This window comes from Vanellus vanellus, assembly GCF_965231255.1.
Source record: "Vanellus vanellus genome assembly, chromosome: 13".
Taxonomy (NCBI): domain Eukaryota; kingdom Metazoa; phylum Chordata; class Aves; order Charadriiformes; family Charadriidae; genus Vanellus; species Vanellus vanellus.
Genome location: NC_138918.1, coordinates 10,367,340 through 10,392,861, shown reverse-complemented (window position 1 = coordinate 10,392,861; position 25,522 = coordinate 10,367,340). Strand labels below are relative to the sequence as shown.

The 25,522-nt window shown below is 50.8% G+C and overlaps 2 protein-coding genes across 3 annotated transcripts; one reads left to right on the top strand and one right to left on the bottom strand.

The window, feature by feature from the left end:
* Positions 1-5: 5 nt before the first annotated feature.
* CLTB (clathrin light chain B) lies at positions 6-7,064 on the bottom strand. 2 transcript variants are annotated; one of them, XM_082489682.1, is made up of 6 exons: positions 6,705-7,064; positions 4,916-4,962; positions 3,546-3,663; positions 3,134-3,245; positions 2,653-2,706; positions 6-2,172 (listed from the first exon to the last, which is right to left on the bottom strand). In XM_082489682.1, exons 1-6 carry the CDS (start codon positions 6,886-6,888, stop codon positions 2,001-2,003), a joined length of 687 nt encoding a protein of 228 aa, XP_082345808.1. In that variant the 5' UTR covers positions 6,889-7,064; the 3' UTR covers positions 6-2,000. The 2 variants fall into 2 exon arrangements, with proteins under 2 accessions (XP_082345808.1, XP_082345809.1); XM_082489683.1 differs by lacking the exon at positions 2,653-2,706 and having other exon boundaries at positions 6,705-7,025.
* Positions 7,065-7,492: 428 nt separating this feature from the next.
* FAF2 (Fas associated factor family member 2) lies at positions 7,493-24,155 on the top strand. The gene is made up of 11 exons (XM_082489716.1): positions 7,493-7,831; positions 15,038-15,106; positions 15,549-15,683; positions 16,407-16,483; positions 17,628-17,766; positions 19,101-19,186; positions 19,267-19,358; positions 20,779-20,956; positions 22,384-22,555; positions 22,772-22,915; positions 23,369-24,155. Exons 1-11 carry the CDS (start codon positions 7,769-7,771, stop codon positions 23,549-23,551), a joined length of 1,338 nt encoding a protein of 445 aa, XP_082345842.1. The 5' UTR covers positions 7,493-7,768; the 3' UTR covers positions 23,552-24,155.
* The last annotated feature ends 1,367 nt before the right edge of the window (positions 24,156-25,522 follow it).

Below are 25,522 nucleotides of genomic sequence, written 5' to 3'. Positions count from 1 at the left end.
ACCTGTAGGATTGGAGACGTGGTTTATTTTAACAGGTAATTTGAACAGTCACAGATACCAAAGCTGAGGGGATGTAGAACAGCTGTGGGCATGGCTGCCTGGGAGCTGGCTGTCCCTGCCTGACATGGGGTGCACAGCAGCTGGGGGACCCAGGGGCCCGGCTGCCTGTGGCGGCTGGAGAGACACAGTGCAGGGGGGCTCCATGCCCCCAGGAAGCAGCCAGAGGCACTTCCCGCTGCTCTGCAATGAAAGGCAGAAGCAGGCAGCCAAGTCCCGAGATATCCTGCATCGGTGTCCATTCTGTGCCACAGCAGAGCTGCCTACGCATGCCAGAGTGCAGAGGGACAGAGTAGGAGCAATCAGCCCTATAGATAAGGGGGCACAATCCCAGTACACACCACCAAGTGAATCCCTACGCACCCATTTCCCTTCCCTGCTGAGCCCCTACCCCAGAGCCAGGGGTGCCTGGTCACCCCATGAGGGCTGCAGCAGCAAGGCAGGTGACTTTCCCAGCTCCTGGAGCCATAGCTGTGGACCAGGAGATCTCTGCATACTGGCTTTATCAACTGAGCAAGGCTCTGCAATGAGGCTCAAGCAAATGTTTTGTGGGCTTTGCTCCATGTTGCCCCAGCCTGCTGCTGCAAGCCCTTCCCAAGCCCCCGGCGGGCCAGACCCAGGGCACAAGCTCCAGGCTGCTCCGCAGCAGGGTGTGCAGGCCTGCCCCTCTCCTGCTAGCTGGGAATTTTGCAGGTTTCAAGGGCTGGGCCTCTGAGCCAGAGGCGCTGGTGCTGGCCCCGCTAAGCAAAAGAGAGAAAGCCGGTGTTTGGGTGGGAAAGCATGCGCCTTGCAGGGCGGGGAGAGTAACTGAGGCATCTCACCACACTGCCTTATGTGTACAAATCCAATGGGAGCCAGAGAGAAGCCACGGAGCAGCTGCAGACAGATGAGCAGCTTGTTTTCCAGGGACAGCACAAGCCCCAGCACCAGAACTGCCCAATCCTGCTCTGGATTAGGGAGCTGGGGACTCAACCTGCCCCACAGCAGCTGGACCTTCCTACCTGCTTCCCTGCAAGCACACAGCCTCCATCTCCCATCCTAGTGGCAGGGGAAGGAGCAGAGCAGAGCCAAGGGCCCATAAAGCCTGGAACCCCACATGCCCAACTGCTGGTGGCCTTGGGGGAGGGACAGAAAACATCCTGCACGCTCACCCCATGGCCCCTTCCCAGTGCCCTGCACCACCACGCTGCCTGGCACCAGCAGCCCCCCAGGACAGATGGGACACAGACACTGCAACTGCTGCTCAGAGCCCTGCCAGCCTTCTGGAGTGTGCAGACAGGCTGGGGAGAGTTTTGCTGAGCTTGGGGTAACCACTGGCAGTCCTGACCCAGCCTGAGTGCCTGCACTTGCATTCCTCAGTCCCTGCAGCTGTGCTCCCTGCAGGACCTTGCGGTGTGGAGCTGAGTCAGGGCTGTTCGTCCATCCTCCCAGCCCCACAGCCAGTTCTGCCCTAAACCCCACCAGAAAGGCAGTCAGAAGCTGGGGGTCCCACTAGGATTGCTGCCTTGGGGCTAGGACCCGGGCCCAGACATGGGGCTGCCATGCTTGGGCTCGCCCAGCACCAGGACAGGCACAGGCAGGGTTATTCCCAGCACAAGGGTGAGGTGGGGAACAGCGGGTGGCATGTTCCCCCTCTCACCAAGCCAGGCCCCCGGGGAACAGCCTCCCGCGTAGCCCAGGCCGGGAGCTATCCCCCCCCCAACCCCCCTAACTCAGCTCTGCCACCCAGTGTCGCTTCCCGGGAAATGCCACAGTAATAAATAAGTGTAAAAAGAGACTGATGCACCTTTTAAGCAAAGGAAAACCATGGGGAGAGTTACAACCAGTGACTCGAGCATAGCCGAAGCACGCACCAGGGAGCAGGGGACAGGCAGACTGGCCCCACAACGCCGCTGATGAGCCTGGCTTTGCCCTGCTGCACTCCCGGCTGTGCCAGGCGGCAGCTAGCGGGACAGGGGCGTCTGTTTGAGGGAGATGAGCACCGAGCGCATCCGTGAGACATCCTTGCTCTGCTTGCTGCTCTTGGGGTTGAAATCACAGAGCTGGGCCACCTTCTCCCACTCCGAGCCCGGAGTTTCCTCCTTGGACTCCTTCAGGAATGCTTCCTCCGAGGCCCTGCAGAGACATTGAAGGTTGTCACTGGCAGAACCCTTTCCAAGGAGACCCTCCTCTCTGTCTGAGAACCCCTCATGTCCCCGCTTCCTGTCCCCTTGCTCCAGCCAATGAGCTCAGTGTCCTCCGGGATCCAGAGACACACGATGCTCAAGGCTGCACTCACCCAAGACATCATTCATCCAGGGGTACTGGGGTGTCTGCCCGCTCCCAAGAATTCTCCACCCCCAGAGCTGTCCTCCAAAATGCACAAGACCCCACAGCTTTGCCTCTGCAACTAGCCCCAACAGGGGCATTTCCATGAGCTTCACTTGCCTCCTAAAACTACCATTTGGAGACTCTCAGCTGCATTGTCCTCCCTCTGTGACCTCACCAGGGCCCAGTACCTCCCAGCATCCCCCCTCCCTTTGGCTGGGCAGCCCGTGCTGGGGCCAGGACCCCCAGACCCTGTGGGGCAGGATATGGTCTGTAAGAGGCACATACACATAGCCAATCACATCGGCGTCCGGCTGCTGGTAAAAGGCTTTGTCAGCGATCCTAGCCCCCGAGGCACAGACAGAGAGAGAGCGCAGAGCGACAGGCAGGCAGAGGGTTAGAAAGAGAGAAACAGAGAGGGGGTTAGCGTCCTCCCACAGAGCATGACCCACTCATCACACCAGGAAAACCTGCCTGTGACGGCAGGGCTGCACAGTGCCCCAACTCTGCCCCGATGTGAGGCCCACACAGGGGGCAGAAGGCATTGAGATCCCAGGGTGATCCCAGTGTGGTCCCAGCCAGGGCAGCTCTGCACAGCCACCGGAGCTGCTCGAAGCCCTGGGGCATCTCCCCTTGCCTGGCAAAGCTCTGGCCCTGCAGGGCTGGGCCCCACTGTGGGGAAAGCAGTCCCCAGACATCCCAGGAAGGCAGATCTGGCTGCATAGCAGCTCCCATCACAGCCCTCATGGCCATGCTGACCCAAACATACCTGTTGTTTGCCCGGTTCTTCTCCATCTGCTCATTCTGACGCAGATTCCACTCCTCCAGGTCCTTCTTGGCCTTCTCACGCCATTCCTGCTCAGTCACCTTCGATGCCGCATCTAAGGCCAGAGTGAGACAGACCCCATCAGCCAGACTGGCACCCACTGGGTCTGCTGGGCAGCCCCTCAGCAGGCAGGGCAGCTGCAGCTCCCCAGGTCTGTCCCCAATCCCCACTAGCACTGTCTGAAAGGCATCATCGCCCCAAGGATAGCAGATCTTTGGCAGGGGCGCCCACAAGATATGGGGCACAAGAAACCTCTCTGGGATGCAGGGTCACCACCAGGTGAGGGAACCAGAGGGCCCCAACTGCCGTGTAGGTAGGTGCCACGAGCATGGCCATATACGGCCTAGGGTCTCACCCAGCTCCTCCAGGCGCTTCTTCTGCTCTTCCCTCCACTTGCGGATACTCTCAGGTTCCTGGGTCAGCCGATCAGCCTTGGCTATGGCTGCGTAGGCGTCTGTGGGGCCGTTGGACTCCTGCAGCGGATGAGCACCTCACTATCAGCACCAGCTCCTCCCACAGCCCAGAGCAGCCGCCTCAAAGAGCTGGCAGCTCCCAGCACTCAGACAAGCCAAGATAGGAGGTAGGGAGGATGACAGCCTGGGATGTCTGGGACAGTGTCACCAAAGCACTGCTCAAGCTGCTGTCCTAGCTCCCAGCCCAAGGCTCTGTCACCCAGAAAGACTTCCCAGCGTTCCCCTCCTTGACTTGCTGCTCACTGCCAACACAGCTCTCGCATCCTCTGGGCAGTCCTGCAGCAGAGGACAGCCACCAGCTTTGTGATGGTCTCCCCACCAGCACTGGGCTTCCCTGGGCCTGACTGGGGCCAAGGAACTCCCAGGACTGAGCATCTTTACAGGCTTGGCCACAACAGATGGGGAGAGCTGAGGTGAGAGGCAGGGCCTAAGGGAGGTACTGCTCTCTGCCTGGACACCAGCCCACAGGAAAGAGCCTCCCACACTCCTCCAAGCTGAGCTGCGTGTACAGCTCCCGCCAGGCTCAGCACCATGCTGGCTCAGCACCTCTCCTAAAACCTTCCGCTGGGATGCCCAGCCCGACACCAAGCTCAGCAATAGGATTACAGCTTTCATCCAAGATCCCCAATCTAATTAAGTCTGTCCCGTCTCTGATGTGATTATCATCCCGTAAGCTAGGCACAGGCAATGCACATGCCACACTGCTGGGCACCAAGTGGGGTGAAGGGCTTGTCAGATGCTGGCACAGCCTCTCCTGTAGCCAGCAGAGCTGGGCTTCAGGCTCCCAGAGGGAGCTGAGACCCAGGTGTGTGGCCCCCACAGAACACCCTTGGCCATGGGGCAAGTGGGTTTAATGGGAGATGCTGCAGAGTCAGCAAAGCGAGCGTCCCATGGCAGCCCTGTCCCAGCTCTGGCCTCTGCCAAAAGATGCTCCTGACTGCCCTTGAGGACTCCAGGAGCTACCCAGGCTGGAGAGAGGGGGCCCAGGCACTCCTTCAGGGCACAGGCCACCTGCAAACAGATTTGGGGCAGGTCATGGCAGGTGGCACCAATGTTCTCCTTCAAGGAGGGGTGAGAATGGAGCAGCCAGGCCTCTCCACCAAGACTCAAACCTTTCTGGGAGCACCATAGCTGTTCTGCAACTGGATAGCAAACTCCAGTCAATCCTAGGGGCAGAGCAGCAGAGTGCTGGCTCATACCCACCCAATCGCCCTTAGCACCACTGGGCCGGGGCAAGGGGCTGAACTCTCACCTGAAAGACATCTCCATTGACAGTGGCTCCTCCATTCTGGAAACCAGCTAGAGAAAAAGGAAGAAAGAAAGAGAAACACAACTATGGCAGCTGCAGGTGATCCCAGAGGCTGGTTTTCACGAAACTGAAGCAAATCAGTTCCTGGGAGTTTGGCTGTGCCATTTCCAGCCCAGGACACCCATCCACAATTGCCCCACACGTGTGGGCCAGGCCCAGTGGTCTCCTGTCTTTGGTCGGATTCAGCCAGCACCTCTCTCTCTCTCCCAGACAAGCCTCTCGAGGCACTTAGGTCTTTACGGTGTTTTCACTGGTGTTTTATCTTATCTGAAGATTAGGGAAACTGTTCCAGGCACAAGACTGGACACAGGCAGGTGCACCTGCAGAAAGACAACCTAACCAACCCCAACCTGCAAGCAGCTCGGCAGAGGCTGCCGATGGACACAGACAGCTGACCCAGAGGCTGTCGGCTGAGTGCCCCACAGTGCAGGGCTGCAAAGGGAAGACAACCCTGCCAGGGACAGAGCCCACAGGAACACTGCAGTGCTCCAGCAGGAGAGGGGGGCAGGTACGCACACCGAGGTTCTCGAGAGCCCACCTGGTGGGATGCCCCTGGGACAAGCTGTGAGGTTAGGGCTGGGAATGAGACACCACTGACACCCACAGCCGGGGTACAGCCCTATCTCCCCCTGCCCAGCCCCAGAGAGCACTGAGAGCTGTACACCAGGGCCACAAGGCCAGCCCCATGCAGGAGTTTCCACTGCTGGGAGAGAAGAGGCTTTGAAGGAGGCATGCTCCAGGTCCTGAGCTCATGGCTTCTACCAGCCAGCTAGCTGCAGGCACAGGCAGCCACACAGCCACAGTGCAGCTCGAGCAATCACCATCCCCACGGTCCTCGCCCCCACGGTGCAGCTCCGACTACACCCAGCTCCAGCCTGTCTGACTGCATTTATCACCATGGCTGTCAACACCTCTCCAGGCCCGGGTCTGCCTTCACAGTGCTGTGTGTGGAGAGGTGAAACCACAGCTCCACAGAGAGCACAAGGAGGCCCTGTGGGCCTGTGTTATGGGAAGGAGCCAGAGTACTGTGGCAGCAGTGTCCCTGTGTCCATGAAGAGAGCAGATCCCTGAGCCCCTGTCCCTGAAGACTGGAAGCAAGAAACCAGGGTTAGCACCTTCTATCTGCATGGCCTGGGACCACAATGCCCCAAAGGAAATGCCTTCCATTTTGCACCCCAAAGGGCCGTCCTTGTCTGTGGGGACAGTGACAAGGCTGTCATTGCTCCTTAGCTCCACCTGGGTGCCTCACACACTGCCCTAGCTGGGGGCACTGAGACATGGAGACAGGGGTCCATCCAGCCCACGGAACCCAGCCTGAGCACACGGGGGGAGAAATCGCCCCACATCTGGCATGCCCCAGCTCAGGATTCACCCCTCATCCTGACGCTTGAGAGGGAACCTTAACATCAAGCCCTTTGGGAACAAGCATAGGCCCCAGATAGTCTTTGCTGGGATGTAGGCCTGATCCACTAGGGAACCCTGTCGTTTGCCCACTGGGGGTGCAGCACGGACGCCATCACCCACTATGGATGCAGCGCACCCCACGGGGAATCCCAGCCCCCACGGGGGGTGCAGCCTGGAGGGAACCCCTCCCTGCCCTGAGGGAGGGGGGGCTCAGCCCTCCTGTACACCCAGGGGGGTGCCATGGCAGCCCCCTCCCCTCCTCCGTGCCCACCGGGCGCTCAGACAGGCGGACCCCGCGGGCCCCCGGCCCTGCCCGCCCGGCGCTCACCCGGTTCCGGCGGGGCCGCCTGCCCGGCCGGGGCGGCGGCCGATTCACCGTCGGTCGGCCCGAAGCCCTCGTCGTTTTCGATGACCGCGATCTCGCTCTCCTGTTGGGCCAGGAATGCGGCGGCCGGGTCCTCCTCGGCGCCGGCCCCCTCGGACGAGGAAAAGAAACCGAAGTCGTCGGCCATGGCCGGCCCGCCCGCCCCGCTCCCGCCCCACTCCCGCTCCGGCTGCGCGGCTCGGCTGGGATGGGCTCGACTGGGCCCGGGCGGAGCTGTCACTGCGGCGGCGGGCGGGGCTGCCGCGCTGACATCAGCGGCGGGGCGGCCCCGCCGGCCGCGTCCCGCTTGCCCGCCTCCCGGCGCATCGCCAAGGCCGCCGGCCGGGGCCCAGCCGCAGCCCCGCTATCCGCATCGCCGCTGCCGGCCGGGCGCGGCCGCACCGCGGCCATGGAGGGCCGGGACTGCTGGGCCGCGTTCCCCGCCGTGGTCCCGGGGCACCGTGCCCACCCACGCGCGCACTTATAGCTCTACGGGGTGGGAGCGGGCGGCCCCTTGCAGCCACCATCTTGACTGGCGGCCGCCATCTTGGGTGGAGCCGCCGCCGGTGAACGAGCGACCCGACTGGACGGCAGGTGGCCGGGCAGGACCCACCCGGTGGCGGACGGGCCGCTCCGGTGACAGGCAGCCCAACCCGCTCCCGAGGGGCTCCGGTCCACCTTCCCCCTCGGTCGGGTCCCCACCCGCGCGGCCTGCTCCCCTCCCCCCTCCGCCCCCGGGCAGCTCCGGAAACGCCCGAGCAGCTTTCGGCACCCTTCGGAACTCTTCGTGCGCCCATCGGGAACACCCGAGGGCGCCGAGCCCCGCCGATGAGATTCGGGCATTTCCGGAAAGGTCCGGGCGCACTTCGGCTGTCTCCGGAACGCCGTCGAGCATTTCCGGTTGCGGCCGATAAACGGCCATTGGCTTCGTAACGGCGCCTCGCGCGCCGTGGAGCTCGGGCGGAAGTGCGGGGGCGAGACGTCAGTTCCGGAGAGTGACGGAGCGGCGGGTCAGAGGCGGCAGCAAAATGGCGGCGCCTGAGGAGCGGGAGCTGACGGCGGAGCAGACCGAGAAGCTGCTGCAGTTCCAGGTACTGTGTCCGCGGGGGGGTCCGTGCCGGCCGCTGGGAACGGAGGAGGCGGCGTGTCGGCACGGAGCACGCCGGGCTAGGCCCGTCCCACCGGCGCTGGGGCCCTGCCGGCCTGCACTGGGCCGGGGGGTATGGGGCTCACTGAGAGCCGGGGCAGGCCCTGCTTGGAGTGGGCCCGGAGGTGGGAGGCGAGAGGAGAGAGCCCTGTTGTTCCGGTGTTGGTGGAGGCAAGGGTGCTCCCCGTGGAAGCGAGTGAACCTCCTCTCTGGGGCTTGGGCTCCCCGGGCTTCGGGCTCTCCCGGGCTGGGGCCTCGCTGAGGGGCCGGCCGGTGTTGTACGTGCCCCGAGTGCTTCATTTGGAATGGTGTTCTGTCATTGCTAATTGGGGAGGCAGGAAGTGACTTGTTGAATAAACCCTATTAACCTTACGCGGGGGAAAAAAAACTACTTGGTAAGCCCCGGCCATTTTAATTGGGTAGTCTGAAAAATTTCCTTTCTTGTCGTTAGCGGTGAATGGGAGAACCTTTCCTGGTATCTTGGGAGGGTTAGCCAGTGGGTTTCTATGGAATGTGATTTCTCATAAAATTGTTTTTACCCTCACGGTTTGGTAATGCCTACTGGAGGGAGGCCACTGGGGATTGGAGTGATCTAATCTTGCTGGGTCGCTTAACCTTTGGTTTGCCAGGGCCTAGGGGCTGTGCAGCACTTGAAAATTAAAAAACAAAACAGTTTGTGTTTTATTGGGTTTATTGGGGAGAAAACAGTGCTGTGGAGTTGAAATAGGGCTGCTCAGTGAGAAGTAATTAAATGTGCTGACCAATGAAAATTATCTTCAGGTGTCTTCTGTTTGTTTCTGAATTGAAGGGCATCATGTGGTGTCCCTTGGATTGCAGAGTTCTTTTACAAATAAAGTATTTTCTTTAAGAGAGCTTGTTGCTTTATATTCACTTTTTTTAGACTGTGCTCTGCCTTTTTTGGTGGGATGTAACTGTAGAACTGTAGGGCTTAAAGTGACTTCAGAGGTGTCCACCCCTGCCTCCCACAGCTGAGATAGGTGTAGGTGTTCCTCGTCATTCCAGGCAGATATTTGCCAAACCTTTACCTCTGAACCAGGGGGATTCAACAACCTCCTGAAGTAATTAATATACTGTAGTGTTTTCTCTGTGACTATAGCTACAAGGAAACTTTTTTACAGATACCCCGTCTAAGTCTTTACTGTAAACTAAGTTGGTTGGGCAGCCTTAACTTGCAGACAAAGGAGGCAGAGCAATGTTAAAAACTGCTTTCTCGGTGCTACAATTTCCCTAGTAAGTATATGAGATTTATAAGCCATTGCTTATGTTACTCATATTTATGTGCAAAAGCTGTCTTCCAGCTCCTATTCTCTTGCTGTAAGATAATGTAGTACTTATTAATCTAGTAAATCTGGACAGATAGGACCAGCTGCACTCATCAGTGTCCCTGTTGCTATTTTCAAAACTTAGTGGGCAGCTGTGAAACTAAAGAATCCTGTTTCCTAGTGCTACCTGGTGTTGCCATGGACAGCAGGCTGGGGGGCTGGAGGGGAAGGAGTCAGAAGGGGGAGTCAGGTTTTAGTCCAGCTTCCTGTTGAGCCCTGGTGTGAAGTAGAAGGAAATGCTCCTTAGACTATAAAGAGGAGAAATTTTTCAGTTAAAAGGCAGCTACTGTCCAGAGCCTGATGTGAAAGCTGTAGTCCAGAAGGCTTCAATACCAGAGTCCTCTCATTCTTCTGTCCCCTGGGGTATATGGGTTTAGCTTTTCACCAGCACTGGGCTAGTGACAGACTTCACTGGTGATTCCTTCTCCTTTGGTATTTCACACCTGGCTGAAAGGAGCTCAGGTGTGCAGTCCTGCTTATTTTCTTGACATGAGATAGAGTAAATCAGTCCACCTGGAAAAGATTTTCTTTTTTCTTGTTTCCTTTAGCTGGACTCTGTTAAATAGCATTTGCTGTTTGGAGTCTCACTAAAATCATTTGTACATTGCTATGGCTGTGAAACACTGCTACAGTTAGCTTGTAAACCTTTTGGGGTTTCCCACTGTCTCTGGAGGGAATGCTTCAATATTTTCAGAAATAACTTTACACTTTTGTTGTTATGCACGGTAATAACTAATTTGCACAATATTCTGTGGTTCGCAGAGCATTGTATTTCTGCAGAGAGTGGCATGCCACTGCAATGTGAATAACGCAGGAGAGCAGACTAGGAAAGAAGGGAGTGGGGATAACAAAGACGAAGTGAGCAATAGCGGAAGGCTCCTGGTAGTGTTACAGTTAAATGGAGAGCCAGAAGGGAAACAGAGCAAAAGCTATAGGCTGCCATTCACCCAGCAAACAGCTGTTCTGGATGAAGATGCTGTTGCCCTACACTGTTTATCCTACTTCTGTTGGAAATGGCTCCTTCCAAGGTAGAGAGGTGAATGCCTGCTGTCCTGTTTGTGGGCCAAGCCGTTAGGGTTAGAGTTTAAATACATGCTTTGCATTAATTCCACTGATGTTAGCTTGATGTGCTTGGATAGTGCTCATGTAAACAGTTCTGCTGGCAAAATGGTAGAAGTAGCAGTTCTCTTCCTACAGACAGGGCTGGAATAGAACAGTTGTCTCTTACCCTGCAATAGCAGGTTAAGGGAGTAAAAAAAAAAAAAAAGAAGCACCAATATGGAGAGATAATTGGGATAAACTTGAAATAAAAGCAAAAAAGCACTCTTGCATGCTTTCAGACTCCCATTTACTGCCAAAGCATTGGCTAATGTAAATGAATAAAAGCATCTAAATTTTTCCTCTGTTGAGACTTGGCTGTCTTGACATGTGTAGACAGAAACTTGCTTTGAACAGCTCAAGAAATCTGTGGAGGTACAGTTCCATTTGGGAGATGGGAGAAACAGCAATGCAGCTCTTGTAGGATCTTGTTATTGATCTGTGCCCATTACACTTGGGTTGCTGTCTAACATAGTTATAATATGTAAAAGTAATGGAGTGTTATTGGCAAAGGAAAAAGGTAGCACTCGTGATACCGTCTCTGACTTCAACTGGGGAAAACAAAATGCTTGTGACTGAAAGCATCTCTCGTTTAAAGAGGAAGGAGGAAACAAGAATCTCCAGGCATCTTTCCTACTCAGTGTATTGTGTATTGATCAAAACCCTCATAAAGGCATTTGCTGTAATATGCAAAGAGAAACTGTCTCAGTGAAGGTGGTTTTGCTGCCTGAAGTCAGATGTTCTTTACCCTTGGAAATATAATTCTCTGGAATTTGGCAGTGGGTTGGCACCTAAGAGCAGTGCCAGTTATGGTTCTGTGGATTTGCATCTCTTACACTCGTATGTTGAAACGCAGCATATCTGCAGAGGGAACAATTTCGTAAGTCCAGTTTACAACCTTTGTCCACTCAGGAATATTCCTTCTGCCTTTGAAGCATGGAATTGCACTTTCCACTACTTTGGTATTGAGAAGATTTTAGCGTTCTGAGCAGTCTCAAAGGTGAGAGATGCAAGTAACTGTATTCAACAGCAGGTTTTAGGTTTAGGACAGTGCTCTGTTTTCAGTTGTTTGAGAAGGTGATCTTGAACTTTCCTGGCTTTTATGATACTGAATGTTTTTTTTTGTAAATAACCACTGTCTTGAGGTTGGATCTCCATTTATTTGAAAGTTTGAGGGCACTAGTTTAACGTGATTAATTTTATTTGGGGGGGGCTTATCTTTTTATTACTTACTATGTCTATGTAAGATATATACTCTCTGATGCAGCAATGAGAGACTGCAGTGAGTAGCAAACTAGTAGTTGGTGACTGATTTGAAGAGTGTTTGTTGTCAGCCTTAACAATCCTAAGCGATGATACATGCTGCTTTGTCTGGCATATGAACAACATGGTTTGCAGCTAGCCACGAGATTCACTAGAAACGCTACAAATGGTGCAATGGAACTGATGTGGTGTTTCAAGTTCATAATCTGTTTCTGTGACTAAGGTGAAGCAGTAGCTGTCGAAGGTACTGAGATAATAGTATTAATGGTGGTTGAGAGTGATAATGAACAGTATCAGTGTTTACCAGCAAGTGTTGTCTAAACTGACAGTTAAACTGTCTTCCTGTAGTTCCTTACATTGAGTGCAAGTTGTTCTGAACCCGTGCTTGTCTTCCAGAACATCCTGGAACTATAGTGTCTGTCTCCTGGAGCATGTCCAAGTAACATTCAAAAAGGTGTTCAGTTTTCAAAGCTGCCTTTACACAGGCAATTTCCTTTCCCTGCTAGGCACAGTGCTACTGGGGTGGTTTTGCCACTTCTATTTCATGTTGAGAGCAACTATATTAAGATACGGAGAAAAAAAAAAATGTATATTCACCTCCATGGAGGAGTGCTGTTGTAGAAGACTCTGAGATATGACAACAGTGTGTGCACTGCTGTAACGGTGGTTGGGAAGGGGTGAAGTTAGCCAGCCTGTAGTCTGTCTCTGTGGAGCTCAGCAGGTCTTGCAAATGTTGCAGTGATTCAGTGCTCATTGAATGCTTGTTGATAGTTCTGCATGGCTGTTATTTTGGTGCTGCTTTCTGACCTAAAACTACTAAAGCATTTTGCATAATTTAAAAAGGAGAAAATGTTCAGTCCTGAAGCCCTGTCATTAGTGCTGAGTGATAATCCAGCCATTTAGAGGCAAAGGCGTGAATGAGTTTGAGTCTTATAAATTTTGCAAACACCAGCAGAATTTCAGGGGTGTTGAAGAATGGTGATCAGAAGACTTTCAAGGCTTTGAAATACACGCATTGGGACTCAATTGTAAAATCAAATAATTGAGTAAATTGTGGGTGCCTATTAAGATGTCCTTTTAGAAGGACAATGAAGTACCTTCTATAGGATTTTGGGGTAAAAAAAATCAGAATACAAGACCTAAGTTTCACTCAGTTAAGCCAATTTTTAAAGATAATTAAACTAAAACATGAAATCTTGAAGCAAGTGATAAACAAAGGTGTTCTGGCACCAACAGCTCAGTTTGCTGAGCTTCATTTCTTCTAGGAAATTAACTTTTGTAGTGCTCCCTTGCAAGGCTTGCTGCAGACTTACATTTTAATAAATGTTTATACACCACTGGGCAGTGACTTGAAGTGCTTTTTTTTTCTGAGTGACTGGAATTGCATAGTTAACGTTCGCAATCCTTTGAACAGTCTGGTTCTGTACAGCATAATGAAACAATGATTTTTGCCCAGTAGACTGGGGAGAAGGTAGAGGTCTGTGGAAACTTCATGAGAAAGGAGCTAAGAAATGCTCAGTTTGAACTGACCCCAGAGGTTGAATAGGGCATTTGTCCATAGTGTGACTCGAGTGGAAATAGCATGTGGAATGCATGAATGGGGGCAGGGAAGGGAATAGATGCACTATCCTTCTCCAGTAAAAACCAATTCCATGTATTCTTAAATGGTCAGCTTGTCAAGACTGCCTCAGGGGCTTTTAAATGAAGCAAGAAATGGAGAAGATAAGTAGAATTAAATAGGATTGCTAACAATGGATTGGATCACAAGGTGCAATAGAAACCATGCCCAAGGATTTATATCAAGTTGCTGCTCTGTGTTTACAATGATCATGGGCTGTGTCCCACAGAAAAGCTATGCTCTGCTCTCTGACAGACATACGGAGCAAAATTTCCTTCTTCTTTGCCAAACTCCTGCATGGCTGAGATCTTAGGTGCAGCAGAGAAGAGCGCGTGGCACTGGCAGGCAGAGGATAGGCAAGGCTCTTCTGTAGTTCAGCTCACACAATCTCTGTGGGTCAACAGGCTCCATCTGTCACTGTGTGTAGCAGTCCAGTGGGAAAGCAGCCTGCTTCACTTCTGAGTTTGGTCCCTGAGCTGCCCAGGAAGGTGCACCGTCTGCGGTATTACAGCAGCTGGCCGGGGAGGTGTCTGGAAAAAATCCACTGTGTGAGAACATAAAGCATTAAGAACCAGTGGAGTTCTTTTGCCAAGAATGACCTTGCTGGAGAAATTGTCATATTTCAACAATCTTATATCACCAGCACGCTTCTGTGTTGAATTTATTACACTGCTTGTGACAATTATTGTCATTGCTTCTGCCATCATGTATCCAAGCTAAATCATTGTTTCTGAAGGTGCAACTGCTTTCTTGGCTTCCTGTAGCCCAGTTATAAAAAAAACAAACAAAAAAAAAAAACCACAAAACAAACAAAAAAAAACACAAAACACAACTTTTTACTCCTTTTAATTTTAAAATAACAGTAGTTTCCTTCAAAATTGCCAGCATTGTTAATAGTGTCACCGGTAATGATCTTTCACTGACTGATTCAAAGGATTGTTGTTAAAAGGTTAGTGGCAGCACATTTGTGGGTTTATGCTTTCCTGTGAAAGTGCATGCCCTAGCTCTGGGAGATAGGGGCATTATACAACCCTGAAATCTCTGTTCAAACACCTTACAGTGAATGGTGTGGGGAGAGATGATTTTGTGGCACAGTGACAGGGATGTTCACTTCAGCAAAGATTTTTGTTTCAATTCAAGGGGTACTGACGTGGCTTCCTGTAATAAGTGTTGTTTGATCTCTTGTGCAGAAGTTCTGATTGGCACAGGGTTAAAAATATGTCTTCCAAAACATTGATGCGAGAGCCCAGTGGCTTTGAGGTCTGCTGGTGTGTTTGGACTATGTTTTCTGGTTTTGGTCCTGTCTGTATTAGACTGGATTTATTTTTTTTTTTACTATAGAATCCCCTGTGATGCTGAAAAACACTACCTTCATTAGTGTCTGGCTCATTTTGGTTTTAGTCTGTTTGTGCTTGCGGTGAGTGAAGTAACGGTTGTCTTGGGTTTTCAGAAGTGCTTTGCCTGTCTCTTAAGTTGATGCTTTGAGGTGCTGTTTGAGAGTATTGGCATGGCATATCCTTCTGGAGTGAAATTTATGGGTGATACTATGTTAGACTCTTGACTGGGCTGAGTGCAGTTGTAGTAACAGGCCTTGGGCACTGCTGAGAATTGGCTAATGCTGCAAGAGTGCAAAGGCCTGTTTGAGGCCACCTGTGTGTTTACGGATTTCGGTTAGCTCAGGTTGCTCTCCTCTTAAACTGAGAGCAGAGCACTTTAAAAAAAGTTGTGGTAATGTGTTGTGGTAACTCCTGTCTATGCTCATGTGTTGCAAAGAACAGTAAAAATACAGCACTTTCCTGACACTCATCTGCTTTTTTTTATCCTTTAGGACTTGACTGGCATAGAGTCTATGGACCAATGTCGTCACACACTGGAGCAGCACAACTGGAACATAGAGGTACCATGGCAAATAAGAATTGTAGTGGTTTCCAAGTACCTGGATTAAACAGAGTACTCGGGGGGGGGGGGGGGGGGGGGGGGGGGCTAACAATAAGGTAAGTTAATGTGTCAGGCCCTGAATTTACAGTAGTAGCTCTTTATAACAGTATCTTGATGTTGCTGGAGAGCTGGTTTCAGAAGTACACAGTGGAGTTGTTACGGCTGTGAACAATCACTTGACTAGCACATTGTGTAACTTCCTGTAGTGCATGTGTGCAGGCTGCTGTGGAAGAAGGCTTTCCATACAGAAAAGAGTGGTTAAGGTTTGTAATGAGTCATGCTTATCCAGTGCTGTGGGGCTGTGGACAAGTAATACCTACTGTTAGTGTCCAAAGTATAAAAAAGATATTTTCTGACATCATTAAATGTCTAAAACCTCCCATTGCTTTCTTGTGTTAAAGGCAGCTGTACAGGACCGACTGAATGAGCAAGAGGGTGTCCCAAGTGTCTTTAATCCTCCTCCATCGCGGCCATTGCAGGTCAATACAGCCGACCACAGGATCTACAGCTACGTTGTCTCAAGGCCACAGCCAAGGGCAAGTTATCTTACAGTGGATTTTTGTCCTGCTTCGTGGGTGACTATTTGTGAACAACAGAACTTGCAAGCAGGGAAAGAAAGTGTTTTCTTTGTATGCTGTTATCTCCTTTCTAAGTATTTTATCTTCTGAAAACAAAATGTAGACTTATTCTTTCAGCCTGTGTTACTACTGTGGATATCTTCTCCATGGTGTGATTCATGGTATGAGACAACCTTTTTTTGTTATAGAATGTCTTGTTGTGGTGTAGTAAAGCTTTTTGATCAGTTCATTTGGAACAAAGGACTGTCCCCTCCTTATGGCAGAGCAATAAGGCTTTTTTCTTTTTAGAGCCCCACTAAAATGTATATTAACTTGAATACAGCATTATTACTTGCATTAATGTATCACAAACAAATTTGGGCAAGCAGCTTGTAAGACTCAATGCTATTAATCCCTTTGTACAGTTAAGGAAATCAGTGCAGAGTGGAAGCATTGCTGCTTGAATAGTCAGTGACCCTGATTTTCAGACATGTCGTGTTGAATTCTGAAAGAACCATGTTAGCCACTAAAACTTGATTTGGTGTGTCCGAAGCCATGAAATATTGCTGAGCTTTTTTTTTTTGCAGTGGTTAGAGCACTGATACTCCCATGTGTGCCTGTGCTTGTTGCTGGTGGGCACTTTGCTTTAGCAGGCCTGTTCCTGGGGTGGAGACTGTTCTAATTCTTTGTTTGTAATTGCAGGGCCTGTTAGGATGGGGTTACTATTTCATAATGCTTCCATTCCGATTTACCTATTACACATTACTTGATATATTTAGGTAAGTAGTTTTTTTTGTGCTGACTCATGTATTGACTGCATCAGGGCACACTAGCTTAGATTTGGCTGTAACTCTGTCACTTGGATCTTTAAGTCTAATGGCAGATTTTCCATTTATTTGCTGAACTGGCTTTATCTGTATCCTGGTAAAGTTTCTGCACTGTTTAGTAAGAAATAAATCTTACTGCAGAGAAAAGTATCTTGCAGCTCTGTAAATGAAATGTTTAATTGGAGTTCTAACTCCATGTGGATTTACAGCTTGAGTGCCATGCAAATGGGATGCAAAACAGTGTCGAGCTCTCTGGTGTTCTTGGACAAACAGCTTGATCAGAATTATGTCCCATTGGGCTGGGCTGCAGGTTAACCTGCCCTAATACCTGTATGTTACTTGGCAAAAACACCTCTGCTTTTTCCCCTTTGGTGTCTGTTGCCTCTTCTCCCTTTATGGCCCCAAAGAGCTAGTTCATCTTGCCTCCTTGCAGCACTGATAGAGAGAAAAGGGAACTTTGAAAGGTGGTAGATATCTAGCAGTCCTGCCATCTGCATTGTTTTGGCAGTTTCTCCTGTTGTATTACCTCCCCCTCTTAAAGACTATTCCAAAGTTCAGTGTAACTTCTATGCATCAATAGAACTAAACAACACTGATGTCTGCCTTGCAGTTAAGGGGTTTTTTTGGTGTCAGAGGAATGGCTGTTTACTTGGTCTTTGTTGGACCCCTAGTGTAATGTTCTCTTTCTGTAGCTCTTTGCGGTTCGGAATTGTTAGTCTTGGAATAGCAGAAATTTTCAAAGTTATCTGGACAAAACTGTGTGGCTTTTAACAGCCTGTCTTTGACTAAATTCCTCAAACCTCATACTGTTGGTGTGGCTTATGCCTGATGCTTCAGAGAAAGTCAAAGCTGTTAATCACACAGAATTCAGATACTTGCTGATGCCTGGCATGAGGTAGTATTTGACTGGGGGGGCTTCTGTAGTAATGGCATCAGTTTGGAGCAGGTCGCCGTTTAGGTTGTGATTATAAATGCTCAAGGGTCTTGGCTGTGACTTTTTTCCTCCTCATGAATACCAGTGACTGTCTGGAAGAGAAAACCTGTTCTTCAGAAAGTCAGTAAGCTGAATTTCCAGTGTCCTTTGCTTCCTTCCTAGGTTTGCTCTGCGTTTTATACGCCCTGATCCTCGTAGTCGGGTCACTGATCCAGTGGGTGACATTATTTCATTTATTCATATGTTTGAGGAAAAATATGGGAGGATACACCCTGTCTTCTACCAGGGAACTTACAGCCAGGTCAGTGTCACATGTTGGTGCATAGATCCTGGGGAGATGGAGAGCGGGGATTTTGCCAGATGGTATTAGGGCCTATATGGTAAAATCGCTTTTCATTTCAAAGCCCAGCATTTGTCCCCAAACTCTTTAACAGGGTAATGGAGAGTTAGTGAACAAGTGTATTGGAAAACCAGTGTCTGACAGGCTTGATGAAATGCCAAGCCTGCAAAGTTGGAAAGCAAAGCTGCTCTGACTGTTCCTCGACCGTCTGTATGGCTCTGTAGCCAACAGCTATTCTTTGTAATCCTGCCTTTGTTTTTATAAACTGATGTGGTATGCCAGAGCCTGTCCTTCTGTTCACCAATTTGGGATTGACTGCCTGGGCTTGTATTATAATGAAACTCCAGAACTTGGTGTGGGACCTCAAAATTGAGAGAGGGAGCCCCTGAAGAAATTATGGGCGGTGAGAGTTCCGTATGTTAGATCTGGGCTGATGGTGCTCTGTAAAAGAGGGATGTCCCAATGGGTACTGCCTCTTCTGCAGCTTCTCTCAGCCTAGCCAACAAGGGAAGGGCCTCCTGCAGTGCGTCCCAGCAGACAGTTGGATCAGCACTGCTTCCTGAGTGCCAGAGAAGAATGTGGAGTTTGTATCTGCTCCACACTGCACAGCAATGGAGCTCGCCGCCTCCGCAGCGCTTCTGGGCCTCTCTGTCTTGCCTGGAATCCGAACTTAAATAACTGCGGAATGGTTAGGCTACCAAAACTCAGTGCTAGTAAAACAGGGAGCCCATTGTGTGCTTATCGTGTGGTCTTGTTAAGAAATGCTCTTGGGTGGGTGGAATCCAGAGACTGTGGATGCAAAAAGGTGTGTATGTGGTGTTGTCTGTTTGTGTTTTGTTTTGTCGGGGCCTGCAGCATTAGTGAGTTATATTTTTTTTTTTTAGTAATGTTTTCATTTTATGTGGTCTGAAGATTGTGTCCTGTACAGGCTAGAGTGGAAAGATCAGCCTTGGCTGCTGTGAGTCTGAGCGATGAAGAAGGGCTCTTCACTGCCAGCTGAGTCTGGTGGGGTGATGAGGGATGTGAACTTGTGCAGTTGTCTACCTGGCTTCTCTCAGAGTTCAGTGTTCTCCAAAGCCACATCCTGAATGGAGTGTGAAAGAACAGCCTTAAATGAGGGTTTAGTGAGAAGGTCTGACAGGTTCATCCTCCACTGCTGCTTTGTTAAAACCATGCTAGTGGCAGAGGAATGGCCTGAGTAAATGTTGCTGAGCTGTGTCATGTAAGTCTTGTGGATGATGCTTTCCCCTTGCCTAGACACCCTATAACTTTACTTCCTCTGCTCTTATGCCAAGGCACTGAATGACGCCAAGCGTGAGCTGCGCTTCCTGTTGGTTTATCTTCATGGAGATGACCACCAAGACACAGATGAATTCTGCCGGTAGGTAGGAGAGTTTTCCAAATAGTTATCTTTGCACTTTAAATGCAGCTTCATTCACACAGTATCTTCTCATCCCCTAGCAATACACTGTGCGTACCTGAGGTGATCACCCTCATAAACACTAGAATGCTCTTCTGGGCTTGTTCAACCAATAAACCAGAGGGATACAGAGGTGAGTGTGTCCCTCCTGGGCTTTACCTACCCCTTCCTGTCTATGGAACAAGCTTGCATGTTTGAAACATACTTGGGTTTTGTGCAAAGAGACAAGAGATTTCAAGATTGCATGGGGGAATACATGTTGGTCTTCATGTGGTATCTCAGAGGGCCTGTTTGGATGCCAGGGAAATACCTTCTGTTCTTAACCTCCACTGTTCCATGTGTTGCTGGGTTCTCCTAGTTGTGTGCTCTTTGCTGCAGGCATTCAAGCTGCTTTTAGTGCCTTGTTAATGGGAGTTGGTGGGTGTGTGCCCAGGATTAAACAGTGTAAAAACAAGTATCTAACTAGCTATGCCCTTAACACTGGTTCATATTATGCCTGAGGCCAGGAGTGACTTGTTAGGTGCATTCTTTCCCTTTCTGAGACTATCATCTTCATTCCACACCCAGTCTCTCTCCTCAAAAGTCCACAGTGAGGTGTTTTAAGTACTGTCTTTCCAGAGCTGTTGATGCCTGGCCTGCCAGCATTTTGATAGGGTTTTGCTGCAAATAGAGGCTTTTTCCAAAGTTCTGTTCATGCCTCCTGTGTCTCTTTTTGAGCCTTCCTTTTTCAGTAGAGGCCAGGAGTTCTGGTTCTAAATCTGGGCTGTTCCTGGCTTCATAGTTCAGTTACCAGCTATTGAAACCTTGACAGAATGGCTTTCTAAGGAGACATTCTTACTGCAGTTTCATTTCTACAATGCTTTGGAGTCACAGCCTAGAAAGCAGAGCTGGAAGGGATCATGGGCTTTCATTTAATCCACGGGTTGCTCTGACTTAGTTTGGAGGGCTCCATCTGTAATGACCGCTCCAAGTTGTGTGATGTGCCATGTGTGTTTTAAGGAGGAGGTGGTAGTCAGTCATGGGTGAAGAGTAACTTAAAAGCCCCTGATCTGCTTAATTCCCTGCCTCAAGACAATGCCTGCCTCTGGCAGAAACAATTTAATTTTGTTCTGGAATGTACAGGATACACATTCTGCCATCTTCCCTATGACAGTATCTTCCAGAGTCTGGCCATCCTTAATATTGTCAAGCACAGGGAAATACTTGCTCTGTTTCTCTTCCTGCAGTTTAACCCCAAGGCTCTTTGTCCCATTCTGAATGGACGTTCAGAGCAATTTACTTCCTGCTTGAGTTCAAGAACCTTTTTGGTTATTTGAAATCTTGGGTGGGTCCCCATCCTGTCCCCCCCCATGCTCCAGGCCACTTCTTCCTGTTGCTAATTTGTAGGGTTTAGTTTGACAAAATGGAGCCTGAGGCCTTTTCTGCCTTGGAAGAGATAGTGGCTGTAGAAACTGCTTTCCTAGGCCCTTGGTGATGGAAAGCATTTGTGCTGTACCCTCTTGATCATCCTTCTGGATGGGGTAGTGATGGTAATGTTTGTGCCTGTTTCCCAGTCTCCCAGGCTCTGCGAGAGAACACATACCCATTCCTGGCTGTGATTATGCTGAAGGATCGCAGAATGACAGTAGTTGGGCGGCTAGAAGGCCTCATCCAGGCTGATGACCTCATTAATCAACTGATGTTCATCATGGATGCCAACCAGACATACCTGGTGTCCGAACGCCTGGAAAGGTATGATGAGACCTGACTTCCAGTAATGCCTTCCTTGTGGAGGCAGACTCTGCTCTACCCCTTTCCTCCCTCCAGACACCGTATGTAGGCAGGTAGGTCAGCATCTTCTGCATAAATTCAGGTCACCCTATAGCGAAGGAGCTGGGTGTGCTGTCCATACAGGCCTGTTACTAAAGGGTGGGTGTGAGTGCTCTACTGTTTTCTGCAGTTGGAGCACACCCTTGGTGTTCTGGAGCTTTGCAGGTAAAGCTTAGGCAATAGCCAGTAGGAGCCAAGTGGGAGCAAAGGCATTGCAGGCAGGAGGGGAGCTGGCATCTGCAGCCAGTTGGTGGGTGAGTGGTGCTGCCTGGGCTGGCTGTCCTGAATTCTGACTGTATTGCTGTTAGTGCCTTGTGAGCACAAGCTCCAGTCCCTGATAACTCTGTAAGGAATCACAGGCTGTGTCCAAAATACTGTCACCTTCTGGTCTTCTGCCTGCCCCTCCTCTGCCCCATTGTCTCCCTGTACTTGGCACTGGTGAGGCCACACCTCATACTGAGTTAAGTTCTGGGTCCCTCACTACAGGAGAGATATTGAGAGGCTGGAGCATGTCCAGAGAAGGGCAGTGAAGCTGGTGAGGAGTCTGGAGCACAAGTCTTATGAGGAGCAGCTGAGGGAACTGGGATTGTTTAGCTTGGAGGAAAGGAGGCTGAGGAGAGACCTTATCACTCTCTGCAACTGCCTGAAAGGAGGTTGTAGAGAGGTTTGGGTTGGTCTCTTCTCCCAAGTAACAAGTGATGGGACAAAAGGAAATGGCTTCAAGTTGTGCCCATGGAGGTTTAGGTTGGATATTAGGAAAAATTTCTTCACAGAAAGGGTTGTCAAGCATTGGAACAGGCTGCCCAGGGAAGTAATTGAGTCGCCATCCCTGGGGGGATTTAAGTGTAGTGTGGAGGGACAAGGTTTAGTGGTGGACTTGGCAGTGTTAGGTTAATGGTTGGGTTTGATCTTAAAGGTCCTTTCCAACTTAAATGAGTCTATGATTCTGTGGTCTCTGGGGGGGACCCAGTAACATGTTTTGCCTCTGGTTTCTAAAATGCACAAGGAATTATCTGAAGAAGATAAACCTGTGAAGAGTCTGAGGAACAAGGTAGAAATCTTGGGCACTGCTTGTGTGCTGTCTGTCCGCTCTGTCAAGCTGCAGTGGGTGAGAAATCTTTTGTGTTCAACTCATTTCCACTCAACCTAGGGAAACGGTTTGTGTGCTAGGGACTGGAGACTCAGCTTGCCTTTTGGGAGCGTGTGATACTCGGCCCTCTGAGGTATTAACTGATGTGTGCACTCCTTTGACTTTGAGGCTGTACCTGCACCCTCGGGTCTGCCATCGGCCTGCCGTGCCTTCACTTTGGGGCCTGCTAGCCCTGACTGCTCCCTGCTCACGTTTGCAGGGAAGAGAGGAACCAAACCCAAGTTCTGAGGCAGCAGCAGGATGAGGCATATCTGGCATCCTTGCGTGCGGACCAGGAAAAGGAACGCAAGAAGAAGGAGGAACGGGAGAGGAAGAAGAAAAAGGAGGAGGAAGTGCAGCAGCAAAAACTAGCAGAGGAGAGACGGCGACAGGTGAGAGCAAACAGACTGCTGGAGAGGCTGCTGTGCCCTGTTGGACGCTCAGGTTGTGTAAGCGTAATGCCTGCAGTAGAGCTTTCTTGTCAGACTGGAGCTCTGTTTGTCTTGCTTGGGGCTTGAGTGTCCTCTGGAGCAGCTATGCTGCAAGGGACAAGCATAAAGGTCAGCTCAGTGCACACCCCTTGTTCCTACTCCCTCCTTACTTTACAGACGCTGCAGGAGGAGAAGGAACGGAAGTCTGAATGCCTTCCTCCTGAACCACATCCCGATGACCCAGAGAGTGTTAAGATCATTTTCAAGCTGCCTAATGATTCCAGAGTGGAGCGGCGATTCCACTTCACACAGTCATTGACGGTGAGCTTGGGGCAGAGCTGATGGGCTTCACAGAGTTAAAAGAGGGTCAAGAGATTCTCCAGGTGGCTCAGCAAAGCTTTGGTTCCATTGCACTTTGCCAAATGGTGACCTTTGCTGAGAGCTTTAGCAGGAAGAGTTGTTCCTGGGTAAGGAGAGTGTCTTGGGGCCTGGTCTCACCAGCTTAGAGAGCTTAGAGGGGGAAAAAAAAAAATAGAAGAAACACTTCTCTGAGAAGCTGAGACTCTTGTTGCTCCCTATTAAAAGCCAGAAACAGTGTCAGGACTTCCCAGGTACTCTGTGACAAGTCCAGTTTTGTGCATGTGAAGAAAATGGCTGTCTGGTGTCTACAATGCAGTTATGGTGTAAGTTTGGAAACCTGTGAGGTGCCATGGATGCAGTCTGGCTGTGTCATTGCTCCCCCAGCTGGCAGTTATTTTTGTGCTTCTTTCCCAGGTGATCCATGACTTCTTGTTCTCCTTGAAAGAAAGCCCTGAAAAATTCCAGATTGAGGCCAACTTCCCTCGCCGTGTCTTGCCCTGCCTCCCTACAGAGGAGTGGCCCAACCCACCCACGCTGCAGGAGGCCGGACTCAGCCACACGGAAGTCCTCTTTGTGCAGGACCTCACGGACGATTGACACTTTTCCAGGAGACACAAAATGGAAAGAAATTCATATTATTATTATAATACAATATTTTTTTTAAAAGACTGCATACAAACGAGGGATCAGAGACCACATTGCCTGTGCCAGCTGTGCTCTGTGTGTGCACTGGCGAGAGGAGGTGTGTGCACGTCCTCGCACACCTGTGTACACAGCCATCCCCTACACTCGGAGGGCAGAGAGGGAGGGGAGCTGGTGTTGCCCCTCCGCCCTCCCTGGGGAGGAACAGGAATGGCAGCTCTTGGTAATTATTGCTTTTATTGACGACAATAATAATAAAGCCCCAACAACTTGACATCTTGTGAAGATTTGATACTCTGCTGCTCCTGACAGCCAGAAGACTGGGCACCTGAATGTGCTGGGAGAGGGTAGGGGGGGAAGGGCTGGACAGAATCTCTTCAGCTTCCCTCTGTGTATAAATATCTTTCTTCTAATATTTCTCTTGCTTTGTAATGACCAAAGGAGAATGGGGTTGACTATAGTATTAACTTTTTGATAAAGAGCTGGTTCGATTCTTACCTGTGTGGGGTCTTGCCCAGGGTTCTTAGCCTGCGTAGTGTAATAAACTCTGCCTCTAGCATGTCTGTGCCAATGCTTTATGCCTGTGCCCCCCGCCACAGCTGAGCGTGGGGGAGGGAGTTCTGGTGGCTGTGGCTCTACAGTAAGTTACTGCTCACAGTGGTGTGGGTATGTTTAACTTCTGGCCTTGAATTGGTAACTCTGTGCCAGTGGAGCTGCTGGTTTAAGACAAACACGAGCATGCACACCATTGGGGAAGGTGGTGCTGGAGTTGCTGCTGTGCTACCTGCGGCAGGAACTTGGGAGTGAGGCTGGGTAGGAGGGAGATGGCCCTTTGCTCAAAGGGCTGCATCAGTCCTCCCTGACCAAGTTAGAGGTGCAAAAAAGAAGACATGCAAGGTGGAGTATGGAGAAGGATTGGTGTAAGACTCAGTTCTCCCCTAAGGGCTTGCTCATGGCTGTGGAGCAGTGCCCAAAGGGAGGGTGGTAGGAGCTTCTAACTTCCCTACCTGCTGGTCGTGTCTTTAGGGCAGGCACCATGCTTGCCTACATGAAGCACAGAAAGGAGCCCCACCACTTTTGAAGGCTGCAAGCTGGTGCGTCCAGGGCCTGGTGTAGCTTCCTCAACAGGGAGAAGTGATCCCTCACTTTCCTCCCAAAGGAAGAACTGTTCCCTTTCTGGCTATGGAGCCTTCTGCAGCAGTGTGGTTTGTGGAGTAGCAACCCTGCTCTTAGCCTTGGGCAGCCAGAGCTCCTGCCCTCTGTCACATGTAGAGCGGATGTGGCTGGTCTGTTCAGCTTGAAGTACCCAGACTGGGACTGCTGAGGTCCTCTGGGACTGGCCTGGCTAGCGTGGTTTCCCTGGCTGAGCATGGCCATGCTGGAGGGTTCAATATATTCAGCAATGACCTGGATGAAGGGATAGAGTGCACCATCAGCAAGTTTGCTGATGACAAAACTGGGAGGGGTGGCTGACACACTGGAATGCTGTGCTGCCATACAGCGTGACCTGGACAGGCTGGGGAGTTGGGCAGAGACAAACCTAATGAAATTCAACAAGGGCAAGTGTAGGGTACTGCATCTGGGGAGGAATAACCCCATGCATCTGTACAGGTTAGGGGCTGACCTCCTGGAGAGCAGCTCTGTGGAAAGGGACCTGGGAGTCCTGGTAGACAACAGGATGACCATGAGGCAGCAATGTACCCTTGTGACCAAGAAGGCCAATGGCATCCTGGAGTGCATCAAGAAGAGTGTGGGCAGCAGGCTGAGGGAGGTCATCCTCCCCCTCTGCTTTTCCCTGGTGAGGCCACATCTGGAGTACTGTGTCCAGTTCTGGGCTCCCTGGTTCAAGGACGGGGAACTGCTGGAGAGGGTCCAGCAAAGGGTTACAAGGAAGATGAGGGGATTGGTGCATCTTTCTTATGAGGA

Bases quoted from the DNA above. Each gene is read 5' to 3' on its own strand.
- CLTB (XM_082489682.1), bottom strand. From the start codon at position 6,888: ATGGCCGACGACTTCGGTTTCTTTTCCTCGTCCGAGGGGGCCGGCGCC. The intron at 4,963-6,704 runs GTGAGCGCCGGG...CTTTTTCTCTAG, and splicing joins GGCGGCCCCGCCGGAACCGG to CTGGTTTCCAGAATGGAGGA. The intron at 3,664-4,915 runs GTGAGAGTTCAG...CATCCGCTGCAG, and splicing joins TCAATGGAGATGTCTTTCAG to GAGTCCAACGGCCCCACAGA.
- FAF2 (XM_082489716.1), top strand. From the start codon at position 7,769: ATGGCGGCGCCTGAGGAGCGGGAGCTGACGGCGGAGCAGACCGAGAAG. The intron at 19,359-20,778 runs GTGAGTGTGTCC...CCTGTTTCCCAG, and splicing joins TAAACCAGAGGGATACAGAG to TCTCCCAGGCTCTGCGAGAG. The intron at 22,556-22,771 runs GTGAGAGCAAAC...CTTACTTTACAG, and splicing joins CAGAGGAGAGACGGCGACAG to ACGCTGCAGGAGGAGAAGGA.